Genomic DNA, 23,836 nt, shown 5'->3' with positions numbered 1-23,836 from the left:
CACTTGCACGTCGAAGGAAAAACAGGAGAATGAAAACTTGAACAAGTTCAATAGACTGTACTAACATCTTCCTTTATTCAACAGAGGCAGTTGGTGTGACCAGTCAGCGACCAGTGTTCTGCCCTTACCACAAAAAGGAGCAGCTGAAGTTGTACTGTGAAACCTGTGACAAGTTGACCTGCCGAGACTGTCAGTTGCTAGAGCACAAAGAGCACAGGTATCAAAGCAAAGTGTATGTTTTATCCATCTCACAGGAAGGTAGCCTGAAGGTGATTGTAGTTCTGGCTGTATGGAACACCGTCAGGTGGAAAAAGTGCAAACTAAAATTTTCTGCTCAGACATGAAACTCACAAAAAATCCACAGTTTGTATCCCAAAGAATGTGACTGATGAGTGTGTGTTACATATAGAATAAAACATACTTCTTCCAGTTGTTAATCTGGTGACTTAGGCACAAGACCTTTTTTGCAGTCAAGTTATTTGGTTAGCATTTGTTGCTATGCAGCTCTTCAGAGAGTCCTTAAAAAACACAGGGGCTGTGTTATGCAACTGTACACTTATGTGTAATTTCTCTGTTTGTCCTTCAACAAGATTATATAACAGCATTACCAAACAGCTTCAGAATGGAGCAAATGGGGATTTTTTTTCTGTGAAGAGGCCTTTCAAAGGAAGAGTTAACCTACAGTTTGGCTATTACTGTATTTAGACAACACTATAATATTTAAATCTTTGTGTTGCTGTTCTTTTGGTCATCTCTTACTGGTCACTGAAGCTGAAAAGCAGAAATATATACAACTTCTAAGTACAAGGCAAAAATCATGCTGGTTAACACATATAGTAGTGTTTTGGGACAGATGCTCTCTGGTTAAATATTAATATGCTTGCTATACCTGGTACAACCACCCAGAGAGCTTACTTGCCTGACCAGGTGAATGTCAGTAGGTGGAGAAGTGTTGGCTGCTGTTGCTCCTTGGAACAGGCTAAACATTGCTCTTGCAGAGTTGCAGTCTTCCTCTTTTATTCTCCTTTTCTTGGGATTTATATCCCTTTTATAATGTGCCACCTCTTTTTTCTTCAGATTGTTAAAGATTTTGGTTCTGTGATTTAAAATGTTGCCAACTTCTACCAACTCAGCAGTCGTCTCTTCTATTTCTGCATCGTTGTGTTGCATGAAGTAATAGTGTACCTGCATTTCCACATTCAAAGTGATGACTACCTCAAAGCATTAACTTTTCTTTTGCTAAAATTAGGCTAAGGTCACACAATGTCCTTTTGTATTTGTGAAAATAATAATTTTTTCCTCCAATATGACAAGAAATATACTATAAAATTAAATATACTATAAATTAAACATATAAGCATTTGCTGACATACGCTTCCACAGTGACAGTTACATTTTGGATTTGAGCAGTCTCTTTCTTCAACTAAAGAAGTATTATTTTGTAAGTCCCCCTGCTTTTTAGCAAGTTTATCACACCTTTTACATGTGTAAATCCTCACTGCTTTTTACTACAGGTACCAGTTTATAGAAGAAGCTTTTCAGAACCAGAAGGTTATCATTGAGACACTGATCACCAAATTGATGGAGAAGACTAAGTACATAAAATATACAGGGAAACAGATCCAAAACAGGTTTGTATCAGATTATGAGGTTAAAACTGACAGAAGGCAACTTAACATATACTATAGTTTCTTGAAATGTTTAAATTAGTGTATTTTGTACCTCTCTCCTTTTAATCTTCCAGAAAGAAGTATCCTAAAGTTCATTGTAGGGACTGTTGCCTGTTCAGTATGCTTGGTTGTGTTAGGTAATAATTCTGCTCAGGCTGTGGACTTAATGGGCAGCAGTTGCCTGGGTGCAACAAAACAACTTACGAAATAAAGACTGTAGAAGACAGTCTTAAATGCCTCCCCACCATCAGCAGATTAATTTTCTTACTGTAGATCCCTCTTTGAAAGTGAAAGGTTATGACTCATGTTTTCATAATGTTTGTGACATGTATTTGAAGATTTATGTAGTACTTTTATGCTCGGGGCTGTATTCACTGGGTACCACAAACCTAGGAGAAAAATAAATCTGTAAAACACAATCTGCAGTGAGCCTTTGTGGCTGCTTCTTCAGCAGAGTTCAGGGGCAGCAGTACCCAGGGAGATTCAGCACAGTCAGAGAAGCCAAGTGGGACCTGAACTCTTCCTTCATCTTTGCAGTAGAGGTTTCCCCAGTATAACATTTAGCTCTGCTGTTATGAGTTTGAGCACTGTTGTTGAAATGGCTCAGTTAGTGCCATTCTACCCTAGATGGAAATTAGACTTAAGCAGTTTTGATTGGCATGAACCATTCCAGAAAAGTGACAGAGCTCTAAAAATGGACAATTTCAATTACAAAGAGCATTTAATTTTTATCAGTGACAGAAGTCAGAGTTACAGCATTAGAATTTGCCACCAGTTAATTAATTTAATCATAGGTCACTCTTACCTGCTCTTTTTTCCCAGTAATTTTCCTGACTATATAAGTGTCTGATGATACATGTATTAATTGGTGGATATGACCAAGAAGTATTGTACTCTAAGCAAGAGATTTTTTTTTTTTTTAGTACTGTTTAGAGGATGGATTTATGAGCTAAAGAACATTATTTTCTATACTGTCTACTTACAGAATTCTTGAAGTGAATCAGAATCAAAAGCAGGTGGAACAGGATATTAAAGTTGCCATATTTACACTGATGGTAGAAATAAATAAAAAAGGAAAAGCTCTGCTGCATCAGTTGGAGGTAATTTCATTTCTGTCATAAGAAAGTAAATTTCAGTCTTCATATTTTTTCTATGTATTCGCATTAAAGTAAATTTCTAGCATTAGTCCCCTGTGCATGTCCTATCATGATTCCAAAGTGGAGAGATGTCCTATACAAGCTACTTGAGCAAGTGGGGTTTTTGATGGAGGAAAGTTTGTTTTTTGAGGGGTGGCCAGTTTCTTTCTCCATGCTTTTGTAATTCATAATTCTATGCATCATGCATGAAAAGTGTTCCATTAGAATTTTTCATAAATTCAGTAATCCAGTAGCAAATCACAGGAGAGAATTGTCTAGAATGGGCACCTGGAAAAATATTATCTCCAGTTGTGTTTGGAAAAGTGTGTGTGTATGTAGAGAGGAACACACATACATATATATAAATATATGTAAAAATTTGTCATTAGCACAGAAAGTCCTGATATCTTGAGTAAATGTGTACTGACTTGTTTGATAGCTGCATCAGGGGGCAGGGATCCTTTTTAGAGGAGCTAAGTGAAACCACTTGATCATTGTGAATTACAAATGTGAAAGCTAAAGCCTTTTTCCTTTAAATTAAACCTTTAAATTGAACCCTTTGACTGGAACTGCTTTTCTACTTGCAGACTCTGGCCAAAGAGCATAGGATGAAACTTCTGCAGCAACAACAGGAAGTGGCAGGTCTCTCTAAACAGCTGGAACACGTCATAAATTTTTCCAAATGGGCAGTTTCCAGTGGGAGCAGCACAGCACTGTTGTACAGTAAACGCTTGGTAAGGTTAGGAAGACAGCTCTCTCTGTTCATCTAGAGACTACAGTTGCAGATATGCATGCACATGCTTGTCAGGAGTGCTATGGTATTAGAATTTGTAATGATTTTCTACTAATTAGAATATTTATATATAGTTTTTCTGTTTTTTTCTTAAACATAAATACAGAATGTTTCTATTAATTTAGCTCTTTGGCCATGGTTCTCTCCTGTTACAATACCACAGAACTATTGTAGATCTGCAGAAGTAAGAACAACTCCTTTTCTCTGGGTTATATACCATGAAGCCATGAAACATGGAAAAAAATGTTGTGTGTCCTACATCATCATTGTGCTTCTTTACAATACTTGCTACAGCATCTGAGTTCATGGAAAACAGTGTTTGTATATCACAGTGTCTGGTATCTAGCATTTTAATGTAATTACTATTGTGTATCTTTGTCAGGTTCATCTCCCACTGAAAGTCTTTCAAAATCGATAAAAATTAAACTAAGGCTTTTGTTTATCCTTACAAATGATTACAAAGCTAAATATTTCATTGCTATAATGACCCTGAAGATCTGAGTGTATGCTGTCACTCTAAGCTGACTGTTCATGATGGACAGAAATCCTAGAAAATTTTAAAGGAAAAAAACAAACCAAAAGCTCACCTTTATTTTTCCAAATGTTACTAAACTGTACTTGCCTGACAGCAGCAATCTGGGGCAATGTTGAGGAAAGATGCTAGATACTTCTTTTTTTTCCAATTTCTAGAAACTGGTTCATAAAGCTTTTTCTTTATTTTCTCATTGGTTAGTTGAGAACCTAGCAGGGTATCCAGTGGCATTTGTTGGTTTGGGTTTGCTCTTGGTTTTTGGTGGTGGCTTTTTCTTTTTTATTTTTTTTAATAGCCATTGTTGATACTGCAAGCTATAGCAGAATATTACTTGTTTTTATCAACTTCAAGTAGTTAAGTTAATTTGGTCTGCCATATACTGCCTCAGCCAGTCATATTTTTTTTTTAATTGAATAGAGAAAAAGGACATCAGACTGAGTCATGTTGTTTATAATTGCTTAGTGTTGCCACCAAGGCTCTGCTACATGAGTAAGAAAACAAGTTGAGTTTCAGGCATCTTAATCATATAAACATTAGGCAGCTGAAAGAAAGGGCCATCTAGCCCAAAAAGCCTCAGCAAATGAAAAGAAGTTTTCAAAAGAACAGGTTGAGCTTTAGAAAGTTGGTGCTCCTTGGGAGTTGAGTAGATAACTTGTCTGTGGGCATTTGGAAAAAATTATTTCCAAGCAGTTTTGCGTAGAGGAGCATGTGAAACTTCTGCTCCAGCAAATCCAGGAGAGAGGAAGGAATGCCCATCAGACTTAAAGGCAGCATTAGAAAGGAGATCTCTATCCAAAATAGTAATAATGCACTTAAAAATTTTCCATGGTCATTTGAAAATCTTGAGTCACGTAAAATGTTTTTTGGGTATGGTCTTAAACTGACATGCCTAAAATTGAAAGAAAAAACTTGTACACTGGATGTCCTTATAAAATTTCTCTGTAAAAGGAAAAAAAAAAAACAAGCAAAAAACCCCTCAAACTTGTATAATTTTAAACAGTTAAGATGATTTCACCAAGTATCTCTCTTTTCCAGGAAATAATCTATCACTCAAGAAAAACAAGAACTGAACTCCTTAAGTTCTTTTTTTTTTGAGCATCTCTGCTGTGTGTGATTCTAAAATTAGTGCCTGTTATATTTTGGTATATCAGTTCCTGACATTTCTAGTGAAACAACTGCAAGACAACATTTTCTTTCTAGGAAGCAGATAAGTTGTGAGCATTTGGTAGAATATTCTCTTGTGTAATCACAATCCAGTTCTTTGGAACCAAGTCATTGGAAAAATTTGAAAATATCTCTGAATCTGAGTTTTCAAAGACAGTTTATAAAAATCTGTTCTTTGGCTGTCTGAAGAAAACTTAAATTTAGTACAAAAGAAAATTCCCTGTGATCATACTTGTTGCCAAACGAATGGCATACTTTGGAAGAAAAATGAATGGGCTAAAATAGATTTGTGGGGGGGGAAAAACATCAATGGTTATGTAAATCGAAGCTTCACTTGCAAGTAGTTAAAGTCATTGAATGTAACAGCCAAGTTTTTAGAAGGATGTGTATTTCTACAGGGAAGAATTGTTATTTTTGTTTAGGCTGTAGTTAACTTCTTATTAAAACTACTTTAGGAATAAGGGAAAGATGTTAAAAATACCTCTTTATTTGTAGCTTGGACAAGTTTCTCTATCTTTAACCTCAATTCTCTAGGGGCTTGTTCAGGGGGGGTTTTGTTGGTGGGATATTTTGATTGGTTGCTTTTTTTGGTGTGTGTGGGGGTGTGTGGTTTTGGGTTTTTTGTGCTGTTCAGATACATGGCTCTGGCCCCAGAGGAAAAAAAACCCTTATTTTTGTTCTTGTTCTAGATTACATATCGACTACGGTATCTTCTCCGAGCAAGGTGTGATCCTTCCCCAGTGACTAACAATACCATCCAGTTCCACTGTGATCCTAGCTTCTGGGCTCAGAATATTTTCAATCTAGGTATGATAAATTTTTATTAGCCCTTTGGTGTCTTGATCCTATTTTTAAAGCAGCTTTCTTTTTGTGATGATAGCCTCTGTGATATTCATTTCTTCATTTACTCTGTTAATGCATTTCCCTAGTTGTGAAAAACAAAGTGCATTGCATGGGGAAAAGTATTATTTATGAATACTATGATAAATATTAACAGACTTATCTTGTTTGAATGGTATATGTGATGGTGAAAATAGCACTTTCAGTTTTCTGGTCAATACTTCTAACTTCCGGCTTCTGAAACAAGGAACGGTTTTTAACCCTATTTCACATCAAAAGAAAGGGTTCCTGCTGTCAACCAGCACTCCCAGTCCTTTCCCATGGGACAGCTTTCAGCCACGATGATAAGCACCCTAGGAACTCAACAGCTTTGCAGGAGGACTTAAAGGTTTTAGAGGTCTTTCAGGATTTTGACTGTTATTGTGCTTCCTTTCTCTCTCCACTGTTACCTTGGTAGACATTTTTGTTTTTCTGTCATGTGTGGAAGGCTTGGTGAGATATCTGTGGGGCATTTTCTGCCTTTCATCAGAAAGTGCTCTCTCAGTGTAGAGAGGTGGAAATGGATGATTCTCTACAATGTCAGAGGAAGGAAGTGCTATGGCAGCTCCTTTTTCATGACGACATTGGATGGTAGCAAGGAAATTTTCCCAGTTCCTTCTTTATAAATAATTTTCTTAGAGACAAGAATTGAAATGTTTCCAGAAACCAGCTGTCAGGTTATGTGGTGATAACTCTGAACTGCTGTTCAGATAAAATGTTTGTAATGAGCTGACTTTTTCCTGTGTTTGCTGGGCTCTTTTTCTTGTGTATGTTTATTTAATGAACTTCTGAAATATGGTCCCTTACATTCTGAAAAGTGCTGCAATACAAATGGCACCTGTATAGACCTGCACTGGGGTTCTTGTAGGAGTTTAAGTGACAGATAAAACCAAATAATATTTATCTATCTAGTTTCAGAAATCACAACCTTTAGGCTATTTTGTTTATGATCAGACATGTTAAATTTCTGTAGCTAAGCTAGATATAAGAACCAGTGAAGAAAAAGTAAAATAAAGTCTGAGTAAAGAAACAAGTTACTTCAGAAAGAGTTTGAGTTCTAGTCAGACTGCATGTCTCTGGCAGCGTGATGGTGTTTCTGCTAACTGCCATACTCCAGTACTGGTTTTATTTATTTTGTTAAAATAGGTTCTTTGGTAATTGAAGATAAGGAAACTCCACCACATATGCCCAAGAGCCCTGTGATGGAACCAAACTTACAGCCACCAGGCAGCTTACCTCCCAACCAGCTCTCCAAGTTCCCAACACAGATCAGCCTAGCTCAGCTCCGCCTCCAGCACATGCAGCAGCAGGTCATGGCTCAGAGACAGCAAGCTCAACGCAGAGCAGGACCAGTAGTTCTACCAAACACCAGAATGCCAGGAGCCATGCAACAGCCTCCTGCTTCTCATCAGGTAACTTAGGACTGTTTCCAGAGTCTCTTTTTCCTGTGGCACTGAAGGAGAAAGTAAAGATAAGAAAAAAAGGAAAGAACTTAAATCTAGGTACATAACTTTGGAGATCTTCATCTTCAGCATGTAGTTATGTAGATGGTTTAGAGGACATTTTCTTTACTGTGAAATGAATGGGAATTTTAAACTTGCCTTGCATAATGTGTGGTAGCACCCAGCCTATATTTATTCTTTAAAAAAATAAAATCTTGCTATATCCAGCCATATAACAGTGCTTAGCAACATTTTTGTGTTTTTGTCAAGTGATCAAAAAGTTAGTGTAATTTTTTTTTGCTACATCTATTTTGCCTAATACCCAATGATTGATTCTCTCACATATCTTTCAAAGCTGGAAACACTCTCACTGGCTCTTGTTCTATCTCTTCATATATTAAAATAATTCAAAACTGTCAGCTAGTCTACTACTGTCTACTACTACTTTTAACATTGGAATTCAATGCTTTTCATTCAGATCAATGAGATAAATTCATTCAGATGTTTCAGATAAATGGTGTGGTACTATTTATTTGCATGTAATTTATGAGGAGTTTCAGAAGTTTAAAAGGACTGTTTAGTACAAAATGTGTGGAATATAGAAAAGATCTCAGCTAACTTGCAGAACTGTTTTTATTGTTTTTATGTAGGCACCTCCACGCTTGATTCATTTTCAGAATCATGGTCCCAAGCCCAATGGTTCAGCTCTTCCTGCACAACAGATGAGATTTCCCCAAAATCAGAACTTACCAAGGCCAGCAGTAAAGCCCAACCCACTGCAAATGGCATTCTTGGCCCAGCAAGCTATAAAACAGGTAGAATATCTTTACCTTTTCACTCTCCATTTAGAAATTAATCATCAAATGTGTCTTACATTTTATACTACTAGAGTGCTTTTCAGTTAAAACAGACTGCATTATTTTTCTGTGACAAGATACCCATAGTTTTCTTAATGAGGAAACTGTCAAGTTGCTTTCATTTTGACAGTTCTAAGCAGCTGAAGCATTAGGGAGGTGAGCCACTGTGTGTGCTGTGTTGGTGTTCCATTCTCTTGCTGTGGTTTCTGACCACTTACACAAAACTTAGCGTGGCCATTGTCTGCACACTGCAGTCAGTGAGTAGACAAATCAGAAAATCCCATTTTAGCTTGATGATAGTGATTTCAGCAGGAACCAGGTGAAACCTTGACTAAAAATCTAGAGCTGCTAGGTTCCTCAGAGTATGGCAGATCTGAACTCTTACAGGTGAGGGGAGAAAAGAGAGTCCACAATTGTGGGATGTCTGCTGAGTGAGACTGATCAGTGCCCAACTGATCAGCAGCTGAACTGGGGCAGAAGCAAACACATCATGTGTGTTCTGGATGTTTAGGAAGGCTCATCTTTATTAAAAAGCAAATTATTACACATGAGTCGCTGGGTGCAGGTAAGTAGAAAAGAATCAAACAAATCTGTGACCTGAAAAGTGATGTAATACCAGTTATGTTTCCAGTGCTTATGATATCAGAGAACTAATTTCAACTAAATGGAAGAAAGCTGTACAATATCTAAGAGAATTTGTGCAAATAAAAAGTAAGTCACTTCTATTCTGTGCCTGTGAGAAGAAGACTGGCCTATCTTACAAGCCTTTCTTTCAAGATACCTCATTATTCAGTAATGTCTTTCTGAAACTAGAGGCCAGTAAATAGAATGACTGACTAAAAAGGGATTGAGAGAGTCAGATTTTTCTTGCAGTTGCCAGGAAACTCCATTAAAGTCATTGAAAACTGTATACATATAAATGAAAAGGAAATTTGGTCTGACTTGACTGTGCACTTCATATCATGGTGTTAAATGTTTATGTGGATGGAGATCCAGTCAGCATTTCAAGTTCTTAATCACTGTATGTTGTTAAGGGAAGCACAACATCAAAGACTTCAAGGCATCCAGGTGACACTATAGCCATTTATTTGGTTGTCATGGGGTAGCTTTACCTTTAAGACAGCTGAGGAAAGAGGGGAAGTTGAAGCTGCTGGAGTAGTTGTGCATTCAGCTGATTACCTCTAATGCTTTTATTTCACAAAAACTCTTACATTTCTTCCAGAACATTGTCAATGCAGCATGAAATATTAATAGATATTTAACACTGAGGTAGAGTTTTGGATTTAAGAATTTGCATTCATTTCTTCTATTCATAGTTTTCAGCTACTTGTCATCTTACGTTGTCTTGTGAGATTGGTTCTTGAAATGAGATAACTTCAGAGTAAATCAGGATTTTATGTTTTATATTTACTAAGCTTCTGCTTTTGTCAGTGTATTCAGTAGATGTGACCTGTTGCAGAGAAAAAAAATGCTGAATTTCAGATTTTTGTCTCTTCTTTTTAGTGGCAGATCAGTAGTGGACAAACTTCAACCACCCCTTCAACTGCAAGCAGCACAACATCGACTCCATCCAGCCCCACAGTCACCAGTGCTGGGTGTGATGGGAAGAATTACGGTCCCCCTGTGATAGATTTGAGTTCCCCAGTGGGTAGCTCCTATAATCTGCCATCTCTCCCTGATGTAAGTGTGACATAGAGGCAATGTTTTATGGATTCTATTTTGAAGTCTCAATGTTTGTGAGAAGTAAAAACCTTTTAGACTGAAATTCTGTTTGTCAGAACGAAAACAGTTCTAGGAAATAAACAATTCAGAGTTGCCTGCATGTTGCTGGAAATATTCAGAACCGTTCTGGGAGACAGCTGTTAGAACAACTAAGAAAAATAGGATTACAAGCTGTAATTGTAATTAGACTTGTTGATTTGTGTGCTGCATATTTTTCTGAAGCCTTCATAACGATTCTTACAAAAATGTATTAGTTTAGCTTTCATTTACCAGTGTCCATAGATAGCAGTGGAGTACTGATGGCATTTCTGGTAGTTTTTTAACATTTTTAAAATCTATTTTTACCTTATTGAAAGAGCTATCATGGGTAGGTATTAATGGTCAGCATACTGGCTATATTCCTTACATCTTTTCCTTTTGGTACTTCTTTTCATACAACTTTTTCATATATTTTCTATCATGCCTGTGAGGTGGTGATTGAAATAACATAGTAAGATCATAATTTCTTAACCTTCTAAGCTTCCCTTTTATAGTTTCTTTTGAATGGTATGTGTTTGCCAGAGGTCCATGTTGGAGTTACTTTTAATCAGGTGACTTTATTTTTCCACATAACTGCCTAACCTGGTTTTTGTGGTCTAAGATTAGTCGATATCTGAAGTGTCACAGTTTTCTAGTTATAGCTTGCTGTTACTTCCTTTATCTCCCATCTGTACTTTGTTTTTACCTATATACTATGTGTTTTCTTTATTAAAATGGAGTACATAGACTGCAGAATTACAGTATCTGTCAGAATTAAAGGGGGAGCTACACAACATGGTCATAAAACTACTGAGTCTGTGAGACATTTCAGCATATTTATTTCTGTGCACAGGATGAACTCTTCTATTTGTGTGTGATTGAGTTTATGCTTTTAAGATACATGGCCCAAATCACTATAAATATGCTGACCTTGCCAAAGCTGCTGCACCCACTTTGGGTACATCTTATCAAACATTATTTTACATATGGAAAGAAACCAAACATTTCAAAAAGTCATTCCTCCTTATCAAGCCAGAAAATGTGGTTTTTACAGAAATGCTGCATTGGGAGTCCCTAGAATAAAGTTCAGTTATCTGGCCTGAGCCATAGTGGAAAGAACAGGTGTTAGTTTGCTATTTCCTTTTTGAGTCAATAATGCATGGCTGTTGTTCAGAGGGTATGTGAGACAGATGGGATTGAGTGTCCTTTGAGTTTCTTCCAGTCCTGTTAAACAACAGTGGATTAAGGGGTAGTTTGTGAATAGTGTTAGTCCCTTTTCAAGAGTATGTAATGTGAGCATGTCCAAAGAAGGTATGGAGATAAACTTACTTCCATGTCTGAAAGCTCCTTGTTTGATTTAAGCCTTCTCTGTGGCCTTTGGAAAAAATTGGCATTACAGAGTCATCTGCTCTTAAAATGAAGCACTGTCTGGATTTGGCTGTTTCATTTTCTTTTTAGGGAAAGCAAGGTGATATGTTTTAAAGTAGCCATTTCACTTTTGGATGGGTAAACTTTGGTGAAATGCATTTTGGTCTTTGCTTTCAAAATAACAGCATGGCAGAGGCTTTTTGGTATTGTTCGGTTTTTGTTGCTTCAGAGGGGTTTTTTTCCCTTCCCAACACTAACTGCTTCCCTTTGCTTCCCCACCTTTTAGATTGATTGTTCAGGAAACATCACACTGGATAATGCTGTAAGGAAGGATGGCACTGTAGAGCAGAATCAGCCAAAACCCCCTTCAAACAGGACTGTGCAGTCACCAAATTCCTCGGTACCATCCCCAGGCCTCTCAGGTAATTGAATGTTGTGCAATTTTCTCTTTAAGTAGGGCAATTGAAAAATCTAATGTGGCAGTGTTAACACATTAGTTTAATCAGAATTAATTCTGTTTTATATTAAAGATGAGAAATTAGAAAATGAAGGCAAAGTTGTAGAAACCCTTGTAGAAGGTAGAGTTGAGATAATATTTTAGCATTGTGATCCAAAGTTAAGCATCCAGATCTTAAAAACAGGGAGCGGGGGGGAAAAAAAGGGTAGATTTTAGCAAATTGGATAGAAATCCACAGAAAAGTGACACTCTCAGGTGTACACCAGATTAAGATCTAGCAGCTGTGGTAAGAGACGAGTGTTTGAGCACGTGAGATAGGATGTAACAGCAGACTAGAAATGGGTGGGTAGTGCAGCACTGACACAGGATGACCAGAGAAGTTACTGTGATGGGTGGCTGAATGTGGTTGTCCTGGAGGATCCAGGGGATTCCTGTCACCATGCTGGTGGCCCACAGCAGCTGTTCCTCATTCCCACTTTCTGTCCTGAGCTGTGGGAAGGCTGTGTGAGTGGGAATTCCCAGGAAGCACTCGTGCAAGGCTCATGCGCTCGCGTGGCGGCAGAGACAGTGGGTAATGCATTCACAGGCAGCACAGACATCCCACTCAGGCTCCTCAGGGCTGCTGCTCAGCAGTCTGCTTCACAGGGCTTTTGGAGCCCCAGACCTTTGGTCTCCCTCGTATCTGTCTCCCAGACTTCTTCCTGCTCACCAGCTCAAAGTTTCCTGGCAGTTCTCCTGAATAAGACAAAACAGCCTGCAGTGATTAGGTGGAGAGGTCAGCCAGGCAAAGGTACTCACCTGTCAGCCTGCTTGCATGTAATGGGCCCTTTCTTAGCCCTCTCTTTCCCTCTGCTATCTCGTGCCTCTCATCCTTTCATGAAAATGTATTAAATGAGATATTTCTCACTGCAGGAGACATTTTCCCCAAAACACATGTACTTCTGAGTTGTATCTCTGATTTGGCACAGACCTGTGTTCTGTTCTAATCTGATCCTTCTGTCCTAGGAGGAATCAGTGTGACAAATGTACACCCTCCAGTTCGTTCACCCAGTGCCTCCAGTGTTGGGAGCAGAGAGAGGTAAGGAAAGAGTGTGAGATAAGAAAATGTAACTTCCTCCTCCACAGAACATGCCTCAGTCTCTTTCTTTCTTTAATGCATAAAGATGTCGATTTGTCTCACTTTCTCTGTTAACAGGTCAGGCCTGATGGTTGTTACAGCACTCTTTGCATTCTAAAAGCAGTAATTTAATTTGTAATGTATTAATAGAACATCTAAAGATGTATTGACTCTGTAAATGATGGCTAGGTTGGCGTTATTAAAAGAATACCATTTATAAATTAGGTTTTTACTTCAGAAAAATCAGCTAAGGGAAAAAGCTGCATATTGAAAGCCCTTATGGAACTATAAATTACTTCAGATTTAAGGAACTGATGTTACAAAGAGGGTTATTAAGAATTTTCTGCTGCAATACAGTTAAGTGAGCACTAGATATCTACTGAGAGTCTACACAAATGTTTTTATCCCTTACTGATGGAATATTAATGAACAAATATATTTACACGGTGTTGTTTGAAGAGTGCAGATCTGTTAATGTGTTGCAATAAATTAGAGCATATATCTGACATGAAATTAATTTTTCATGCAGAGGAAAATCAGATGACATTCATCCTACTTGAGTTGGAAATGCAGGTGCTTTTTAATCTAGAATACCTTTTGCTCTATTCCATTTACATGGTAAATTCTGTGAAGGACTCTTATGAATAGTTTAAATGAACAATTTAAATGGGTGTTTGAAGAGTCTTTACTTGCATTTAAAAATTTGATTTAATATGCTGCTGCTTGAATTCATTGTGTTAGATTTAAATTCTTTATTTTTATTTTAAAAGATAAGGTATTTTAAAGTTTAATTGTCCATTCTCATCCTGTTAGGACTAAATACATGAAAAAAGACAAATCTAGTTCTGAAAGTAGGGTCCAAGTTTTGGTAGAGCTGCAAGGCTCTAAGAAAGTTTTCCAAGATAATGGAAATACATGTTTTATCTGCCTTAGTCAGTTGTATGGTTTACAGTGTTCAGTGGATCACTCTTTTGTGTATGATTGAAAGAAACGGAGATTATTTGCAAGTTTTGCACTAATGGGTCAAATTATGAGTAATTCTCTAGTTTTGGGGCTGCACTATCAAAATTTTCCCATTTGGTAATGCTTTTTCTGTATACATCAAAGGAAATAAGCTTGGCTGTTCATTCCATAAAGGGAATACTGCTCAGGATTCAAAGAAACAAAGTTGATTAACATCCTGAGGTCTTAGAAAGCATCAGTGTACAAAACGCGCCCAGTTCTGACACCTAATTTCCCTTTTTTCCTTCCTTTTCCTGTCACTTACAGTTCTGGCTCGTCCAGCAGGCCACCAGGAGCTGATTCTACCCACAAAGTCCCTGTTGTTATGTTGGAGCCGATCCGAATTAAACAGGAGTCAAGTGCATCAGACGAGAACTTTGATTTCCCAATCGTTGTAGTGAAGCAAGAGGCGGAGGAGGAATCCCGGCCTCGGAATGTAATATTTACAGCTAGAAAGATGGCCTTTCTCTTTGGAGGGTATTTTGTATTTACAGGAAATAAAATAATTTACTCGTATTTTGCTGGGAACTGTTGCAGGGGAAAACTAAAAAGCTAAATAAAAGGAAGAGGTGAAATTCAAAATCGAGCTAGCCCTACTGCCAATTAAATTAACTGGTGTGATCAGACTGCTTTTATCCACTGAAAACCTGGGAAATCCAGAAATAACTTGCAGAGATGAAATTTTCAGGTGCTGTTAGGAAGTGTTTCCAGTCATAGTGCAGGAATATCCATAAACAAGGCACTAGAGTTTTGGGCCATCAGAGATTAGGTTTTTTATTGGTGGAGCAGAGTAAATAGCCTTTCATAGTTAATTTCTTGTGTTAATTTGCCTGTGTTCCAGTGTGTTAGTAATTTCTGCATGCATGTTTCAAGTTGTATGGCTGCTGGCACGTAGATCTGTTATTCAGGTCAATTTGCACATTGTTAGGGTCATGTAAATTCACATAAATACTCAATCTGACTTCCTTTGTTTCTTCCTGCAGTCCATACTTACTTCCTTGCTGCTGGATACCAATCACAATTCCACTTCTGACGAAGCTATGCTAAGAACAGCTGCACCAGACAGCACAGATGACCAGCCAGGGGTACTGCAGGAGAGCACATTTCCTGGGAAAACAGGATGGATGGGCTCCTCCCATGCTGGCGAGGGCAGGAAAGAGGATGATCCCAATGAAGACTGGTGTGCTGTATGTCAAAATGGAGGGAAGCTCCTTTGCTGTGAGAAGTGTCCCAAAGTATTCCATCTTTCTTGTCATGTCCCAACACTGATGAGCTTTCCAAGGTAATTAACTATTTCAGTTCCCTCTAAAATTGCACTAAAAGACATTAGACTTGTATTGTGAAATCCAGGATAAGACATTTCAGTCTCAGAGCAGTGTCTTCGTGTCTTGTATCCAGCAGTTTTATTAGTTGGAGAAAACCTGAATTTTCATGAAACTTCATCTTAAATGCATATTTTTCTACAAAATCTAGTAAAACTCTTCACTTATTTGACAATTAAGCAAGATCACATCTAGGGCATCTATTATTAAAACTGGGACACAGAATTACATTACCAATCTGTCATAAAATGTTTTAAGGGTGACTGAAAATAGTTATATTTCTCAATAATAATGATTTAAAAGAAAAATTAAGAAATGTCTACAGGAAAAATCTGGATTAACATAATATGAAATATATTACTGCAGTGCTAAACATGGCTGCATTCCCAGCATGGGATGTGTAGTGACTGACATATTTTATAACAGTCAGTGTTGAAACAAGCATTAAGCTTTCTTGAATGGCTGTTACAAAACCATTGCTCAGTTTCTTGACTTTCAAAATAGAGTCTTAAATAGATTATTGTTATAAGCATTACCGGCGTTTGCTTGTGGAATTAGCGTCTTTGATTAAAATAAACGGCATCTTGCAGTGCCCCAGCTTGGAAATGTCATGCAATAAGCTTGTTTGTATTGAAGGATAAAAACATTGGTCATAACATGCTCATTGGTTAATGCTTTTATAAATATTAGGTTTTCTGATTAAATATCAGCATAGTTTACTGGTGTAAAACGTTTGGATAGCAACTTAGATTAGCACGTTGATCATCTCTGTGCTACTCTGAACAGGCATACTTCTGGAAGTATATCATTCTTTTAAATGTCACTAGAAATGGCACATTAAAATGTTTCTGTTACTTTTTGAAACTTCAGATTCCAGTGGGGTTTTTTTTTAATTAAAACAAAGCTATGTTACAGCTTTATGCCATAAGGAAAACACAGCAAGTTTACAATAAGCACTTAAATTAATAAATATTCTTTCTGGCAAGAAAACAAGAAGTAATCTTGAAGAAGGTAGATAACAGTGCATTACAAGACTTGGTTTCTATTAAAATTAAATCTTCAATAACAAGTAACAAGTTTGTAATTTCATTTTTACTGGATCATTCAGTGGAAACTGAAGTAATGACGTCTGAGGACAAGGGAGCCAAAAGCCACTTTGATGGCAGGTGTTCAGATCTGAAAAGGTGCATATTACTACAGGTGCATTGTGTTCCTGGGCTCCAGAGCACAGTTCGCTGACTTCTGATGTATCAGGTTTTTGTTCTCATATTTTTGGGGTTGCTTGCATTTTTTTTCCCCCAGCTGTAAGTCTGCTAAACAAACTTCAGTCTCTTAGTCTTAGTTCCTTCAAATGCACAAAATAACTTTGTTATTTTTGTGTCAGTGGTGTCAGTCTGCTGCTTTCATGGTTGCTTTTTGTTCCTGTTTCAGGTGGATAGGGTAATTTCGTAGGTTCAGAGAGTCACGGGGTGTTCTGGGTTGGAAGGGACCTTTAAAGGCCCCTCTAGTTTGAATCCCCCTGCAATGCTCAGGGACATCTTCAACTAGATCAGGTTGCTCAGAGCCCAATCCAGCCTGGTCTTGAACATTTACAGGGACAGGGCATCCACCACCTCTCTGGGCAATCTGTGCCAGTGTTTCACAGTCCTCACTGTAAAGAACTTTTTCCTTGTATCCACTCTGAATCTACCCTCTTTCAGTTTAAAATAATGTTCCCACGTAGATTTGTAAGTCCACGGCATCTTTTTTCCTTCTTTCCAACCTACCACATTCTTCCTGCTTGTTGGATATTTTAATACATCATTCCTCCTTAATTTGTTCCTTGTTTTCTTGTGTCACAAGATCTCTAGGTCATGGCCTGTGTCAATTTTTGTGTATCTGTCACATCATTTCTGTAAGGCTAGTCCAGGCACAGAGGTGACACTGTCATAAATCACTCTGTGAAGTTAAGGTAGCAGAAAGTAAAACTTCTTGAAGCAAAATGTCCATCATTCACCACTGCATTAACACGGAAGATGGTGAAAATCTTTGGATCACTCTGAATAGAAAACATAAGATTTTCTTTTTAAATTTGTGAAGTCTTCCGCCTTACTATAGAAATGAAATAAAGGGTACTGCAGAAACTATTTTCCATTTATGAAGACACTGTTTATAATAACATACCTCTGGGTAAATACACACAGTTGAGCTCATAACTGATTATTGCTGAATTCTGTCTATTGTGTGATGATTCAGCCCTCTGGTGGTTATATGCAAGCATGCAGGTTTATTTTCTTTTGTAGAGAGCTATATTAAAAACGTAGACTCTACACAGTTTTTTCAAAACTTTCAAGTTCATAAATTGTGTTCTGCAATCAGTGGATGAAGCTTGCAGAACTAATTATTTTATAATCTTATGCTGACCTTTAAATCTCCAGTATTGTCTTATATAAACTGGTAAAATCATGAAAATTTGAAAGTTTTAGGGAGTGAAATATTTTGAGTTTTACAAAGAATCTGGTCTATGGTAATCTCTGTAGATTAGTAATGTGCTGTAGATCAAGCTTGTAGAGGGTATGTAGTTCTCACCATATAATACTAACACTTTTCCTTCTCTTCAGCCCAGATGACTCCTTCAGTCTCTCAGTAGTCATGGTTGTACAGGGCTCTTCACAGTGCTATCCTTAAATCCTGTGAGCTCAAGTGAAAAAATTCAGTATTGACAAAGGTAGAGACCATCTGTCTATGTTTCTGCTAGGACACCATTAATGACACCAGTGCCACTTAAAGGAAACAAAGTTGTAGTAAAGCATTTTTGCCAGCTGTTGCAGCCTTTTGTACCACCAGGAAGAAAACAACGGAGATGCAGAGAAAACCCACCACACAGATGAGGGATTTATGAATATGTGGAAAGAAATATGTGGAAAGCCTTCTGGCAAAGGAGAGCTCTCTCACTGAGATCAGTGTGTCTGTTTGTCTTCTTCAGTGGAGAGTGGATTTGTACATTCTGTCGGGATTTGTCCAAGCCAGAAGTTGAATATGACTGTGATAAACCTGCTCACAGCTCTGAAAAACGAAAATTGGAAGACACCATGGGTTTGGCACCCATAGACCGCAGGGTAAGGATAAAATTATTATTTAAAACTTTGAAGCTGAAGCAGTCTTGAACTGTGTTAGAAACTTTTGTCAGTGTTTGCCACCTGTTTTCAGTTAGCAACTTGTGTAAATCTGCTGAAATTAGTATTTTATTTGGGGGTCTTGGTCTACATGTAGAACCATGAAGAAGAGTAGCTGAGAGAAGACTCTCAGTCAGGTGCAAGAAGTATGACACTGATTATGTGGGTGATTATGATGAGATTTATTGCTAACACAGTATCTAAATATTGCCAATGCAGTCTATAATAGAAGCAGGTCTGAAGGGCTTTAACACAGACAGGTTCAGCTGGAAAGGTGAAGGTTTGCAGAAAGCACAGTTGTAAAGCACTCATAGAACTACTTTAGGATTTTATCTCCACTGTCACTCACCTGTCCAGAAGTGAGTGTTCCCATCCTCAGACTGGATGTAGAGGTGTGGGATCCACATGGAAGCTGCCCTGCAGCCCCTGGAGGTCAGTTTGCCCAGCTGGCCCAGGCTCCAGGAGCATTTTGTACCCTTTTGCAGGCCCATGTATACCAAGATCAATGAAACCATCACCACTCCCCCATCTCTGGAATGCATTAATTATGCAAGCATCCAGACAGTTCCTCCTGCAATTCCCACCTGCTGTTCTTATCTTTGGACTGATCATATTGCCCATCAAGAGTAGTGTGAGAGTGCGTGAGTGTGTGTGTGTGTGTGTGTGGAGGATCTCTGTTTCTCTATTTGTATTAAATGTAAGTTACAAGCTCTGTAAAGGTTCTGATAAGGGATCAGCAAGCATAAAATCACACAGAAGGATTTTTAGAATCTCTTCCAAGGCTCAATATCCATTTTAACATACTTATATACACAAAGAGAAAGGTGGAATACTGAGTTTTGTATTTCCTGTAGTTTGTGATTTTAGAATAAACTGTACAGGATTTCTGAATTACTTGGTATCTGTTTTTCTTGCCACAGAAGTGTGAAAGACTGCTGCTATACCTCTACTGTCACGAAATGAGTCCTGCCTTTCAAGATCCAGTTCCTCCCACAGTATGTAGCTCACTTTTTTCTATTTTATGTTAGCAGCATATTTGCCATGTTCCTAATGGCATTCTAAAGTCCATTGTCATAAGTCAAATTCCACAGACATTCAATGTACAAACATGTGTAGTTTTATTCAGGCTGGCTGAAGGGGGAAGTTAAAAGTTGAAGCATTGGGTTGGCAGGGGATTTACAAGTCAAATTCCACAGTAACTGATTTTACTTCATACTTTAAAAATAGTTACAAAAAGTAAGTTCTAACTTTGCTAACTTCATATCCTGAGTTACATTTCTGAGAAGGTAAATTGGAATATATTTGGGGGTTTTAAACATTACCTAATTTTGAGAATTGGAGTACTTTATAGTACTAATATGAAATTGAGTTTCTTATTGACTTGAAATTTGTTACTTTAAAATGATAAACAGTTCCTGGGTGCATTAGAAGTCCAAGGATACAAAGAGCTACCACCATGATCAGATGAGAAGATCAGTAGTGAGTCAGTGGAGAAGGACAATGGGGAAGGAGTTCATCAAAAAGTAGTACATTCTTATGCAGCCTTCATCCCATTTGCATAGTAATTCTGAAGAACATTCCAGAGAGTTTAATAATAAGTAGTGCAAGAGATTAACTAATTATTCATATTATGGTCATGTGTTACTAAATTCAGGTATTAAAAATGTGACTCCTGTTAGGAGAAAGTAGGAAAAAATATAAATATATTACCACTGGTTTTCATTCTTATTTGCTTCTTCTTCCTAAAGAAAAAAAAAATCTTAATCCTACAGCCACAGTTTGGTTATGAAAACCATCGAGGTCTCTGGAATATGCCACCATTTCAAAGGACTTATTTCATATGGTGGTCTTGAGAATGAAACTTAATAGATAGCTTATTTGACTACACCTGAAAATAATGTCCAAAGCAACTCATTGGTTCTATTATATGCAGTTAGTGGAAGTTTTATGTGTTTCTCTTTAATTTTAAAATAGGCATTGAAAAGCGTATATTTTAGCCAACAAATTGTCTTATATCACTGTTATTCCAGAAACTGTCTGCATGTATATTAAAACTGCAATTTTTGTATCTTTGAGTTGTACTTTGAAGATGAGACTAAATTTTCCCCACTCTCTCAAATCTAAAAGTTTAGAAAACAGTAAATTATGAACACGATTGCATTTTGGACTTCTTTTTTTCTGCTTAGGTCCCAGATTATTACAAAATAATCAAAAAGCCTATGGACTTGTCAACCATCAAGAAAAGACTTGAAGTGACCAATTCATTCTACACAAAACCAGAAGATTTTGTGGCTGATTTCAGACTGATTTTCCAAAACTGTGCTGAATTTAATGAGGTTAGAAAAGTAGATACTTTATCAGGTTTTGTTGGCTTCATTGTTTTCAGGAAAATTGTAATGGGGGTAGAACTTACAACACAAGAACTTATTGTATTAAACTTACTTTGATGATGAGACTGCAGCGAAAGCAGATCAGATTTGACACTGCTGTGGTCTGAGATAACTGTGCAGTGGAGATCTTTTCATGGAAGGGAGGAGGATGGTAACAAACATAGCTGAATGGCAGGACAGCAGATAAAGAAAAGGACAATTTTTTTATCATACAGGTTAATAGTGGGCATTGTGATCTAAAAATTGCTTTAGTCCTTCTTGCATCAGATCTTAAATTCAGTGGGATTTTCATTCTGAGAGCTCTGTACTCACCCTTATGATTTCAAGTCACATGTTAAGTAATTGTTATTATCCCCTACTGCACATAAGGGAACATGTGGTGAAATAAGGATGCAGGTTCTGAATGGACCACAAAATGAGAGAATTACAGTTTGAATAAAGGCATCTCCAAGTGGCCTCTGTGCTGTTCTCATTCAGTCACCCTAGATAGGAATTATCCCTAAACTGGTGATCTCTGCCTCAGGAAACCGAGGGCTGTGGTGGCTGTGGTGATTTCAGGAATGCTCAGTGCTTCACATTACAGTCATTGTCTACCAAGTAATATTTTCACTGTTACTAAAAAGATCTGTAAGCTAGAGAAGTTTCTAACACCCTGGGGGCGTATCTATGTGTTTCACAGCACAACACAACTCTGCCCCTCTGCTCACACCCCAGTCAGGATTTAAGAGTTCTTAGAATTTTTGTATAGCTTTCAGAACCTGGCTGGTGTGGTTTTTGTGAGTGGCTTCTGTGGTCACCTGCCCTCACTCTGAGTTTTTGTGCTCTTTGGGGTCCTGTGCTCCATAGTCATTCTTGCTGCTGAGTGATGTTTTTTGTAGTTTGTACCTAATAGACCTAATGTGATCTAAGTACAAAGCAATTTCATGATGCACTGATGTTGTTAATTCACCCAACAGCCTGATTCAGAAGTGGCTGATGCTGGCATGAAACTCGAAGCCTACTTTGAAGATCTTCTAAGGAATCTTTATCCTGAGAGGAAGTTCCCTGTACAGCCAAACAGCCAGAGTGAAAAAGATAATCCAGAACTTAATGATGATTCAGATGATGACTTTGTACAGCCCCGGAAAAAACGCCTCAAAGGAGAAGAGCGTCAGTTCCTTAAATGAGCCACATGTGTTACTACAGAAAGTTTTTTAAAAACTGAGACTATTTATCACTGGTATCACTGTTTTGACTTGTAGGGTTGTGAATATTTACTAGACTTTCTGCCCCCGACTGAAACACAAATCTAATGGAGATCAAGGCACGTGAAGAGCTTCTCTGAAGTTCAAACCTTTCATCTCTTTTCTGGAGCAGCTCAGAAATTGCCATTTGCGTGGGGTGACAGCTGTTTAACTTTGCTTTGAAGAAGAAGTTTGTATAGAATTGAACTTCAAAACATGACATGGGTTCAACATGTGGCTTTCTGAGTTTGAAGAAAATGTGATCTCACCAGATTTTAATTTTACCAAAGGCATGTGGCTGGCCATAATTTGGTCTCTCTGTACTGTATTTAACACAAGCCATGAACAAAGATGGTGTAATGTTATTGTCCTGAAATACTGATTGGTATAATGAAAGTGTAGTTACCCCAAAATAAGTTATTGGAAATTTTAAAATGTAAGGAAAAGGGTATTAAAAATAACTTGGGAAAAAAAAAAAAAAAAAAAGATTAGTTTGTGTAAGAGTTTCTAATGGAGGAAGTAAAGGACAGAATATTTTGGTTTGCACCATTTTTCTCACCACCAGCAGGAAACAGTTGTATTTATGTACTATTTTGTTTAACAGGTGTCTAATTGTGATGTACCTCTGTTTAATGAAGTTGGTGGGAAAGTCTTGAGTGGAGAAATGTTTGTTTGCAAAACCAGTCATTTTTGTGAATTTTTAAAGAGGGGAGAAAAAGCATAATTTCTGTCCACAATCTCTTGGTTTTTTCCAATATTTCTAAATATGTCAGAATGCAACCAGTATTCACTTGGGAGTACACAAGTTTAAAGAGAAAAAGATACTGCTCTTCAGCCCTCCATCTGTCTTTGATCAGCAGAAAATGAGGATGAATTACTTTATTTTGCTCCGTCTACTTTCCCGGAGCTCTGACAACATTGGGATTGCTTCTGCCCTTGGAGCACACCTCCAGTGGTACCCTCCTGTGAAAGCTCTCCATCAGTTCTGTAGTTCCGGATGGCTCCCTCAAAAACTCCAACTTTCATCCAAACAAAAGTTCATCCCACTCTAACCTTTTATTTTAAGGCATCTCTGAGGACTATTGCTCGGAGTTCATTTTCTGTATGAGGGAAGGTTCCCTTGGCTTTAATGCTGCTGATGGATGGATGGTGTCCCTGGGCTGGAAGGGAAGGGATTTGGGGTGGGTGGGTCATACCTGGGGGTGTGTAGGAGCTCCAGGAGGTCGGCACCGGGAATTGCTGTCTGAGCCTCTCCACAAATGCACGGTGCCGACATTCCCAGGTAATGCCAGCTTGGGGTATTTTTGGGGTGTGGGTGGGGTCTGTCCGGGCTGAACCATCTCCAGGTGCCCGTTTGGAGCAGCCCCTGGTCGGGGAGCCGCTGGCAGCCCTTTATCCACGTCCATCCGAGCACTGCCCAGGAATCCCAGTGCCCATCCCTGGGATGTGCGCTTGGCACGCTGCGTGCCACGGGTGGGACACCGCAGGCACAGCTCCTGCCCTGCAAACACCGAGGACAAGAGGTGCTGGTTCCCTTTCTGGGGCTGCCAGCCCCCTCCCAGCCAGCTGGGACACACGGAGGAAACACC

At 38.2% G+C, this 23,836-nt stretch overlaps 1 protein-coding gene across 3 annotated transcripts in view; it reads left to right on the top strand.

The window, feature by feature from the left end:
* Positions 1-22,971, top strand: part of TRIM24 (tripartite motif containing 24) — a 55,739-nt gene extending 32,768 nt beyond the window's left edge. Inside the window, exons 4-19 of one of the 3 annotated variants that reach the window (XM_015628296.2) lie at positions 85-217; positions 1,515-1,631; positions 2,656-2,770; positions 3,394-3,540; positions 5,985-6,102; positions 7,321-7,586; positions 8,267-8,431; positions 9,977-10,153; positions 11,868-12,003; positions 13,044-13,116; positions 14,425-14,593; positions 15,141-15,439; positions 18,445-18,577; positions 19,555-19,629; positions 20,821-20,970; positions 21,981-22,971. In XM_015628296.2, coding sequence (XP_015483782.1) covers positions 85-217; positions 1,515-1,631; positions 2,656-2,770; positions 3,394-3,540; positions 5,985-6,102; positions 7,321-7,586; positions 8,267-8,431; positions 9,977-10,153; positions 11,868-12,003; positions 13,044-13,116; positions 14,425-14,593; positions 15,141-15,439; positions 18,445-18,577; positions 19,555-19,629; positions 20,821-20,970; positions 21,981-22,190 — 2,483 coding nt within the window. In that variant the 3' untranslated portion in view covers positions 22,191-22,971. Of the gene's footprint in view, positions 1-84; positions 218-1,514; positions 1,632-2,655; positions 2,771-3,393; positions 3,541-5,984; positions 6,103-7,320; positions 7,587-8,266; positions 8,432-9,976; positions 10,154-11,867; positions 12,004-13,043; positions 13,117-14,424; positions 14,594-15,140; positions 15,440-18,422; positions 18,578-19,554; positions 19,630-20,820; positions 20,971-21,980 lie in introns of those variants that run through there. The other 2 variants (XR_004497431.1, XM_033514286.1) reach the window with 2 other exon arrangements.
* The last annotated feature ends 865 nt before the right edge of the window (positions 22,972-23,836 follow it).

This window comes from Parus major, chromosome 1A (assembly GCF_001522545.3).
Source record: "Parus major isolate Abel chromosome 1A, Parus_major1.1, whole genome shotgun sequence".
Lineage (NCBI taxonomy): Eukaryota > Metazoa > Chordata > Aves > Passeriformes > Paridae > Parus > Parus major.
This window is presented reverse-complemented; position numbering and strand designations above follow the sequence as displayed.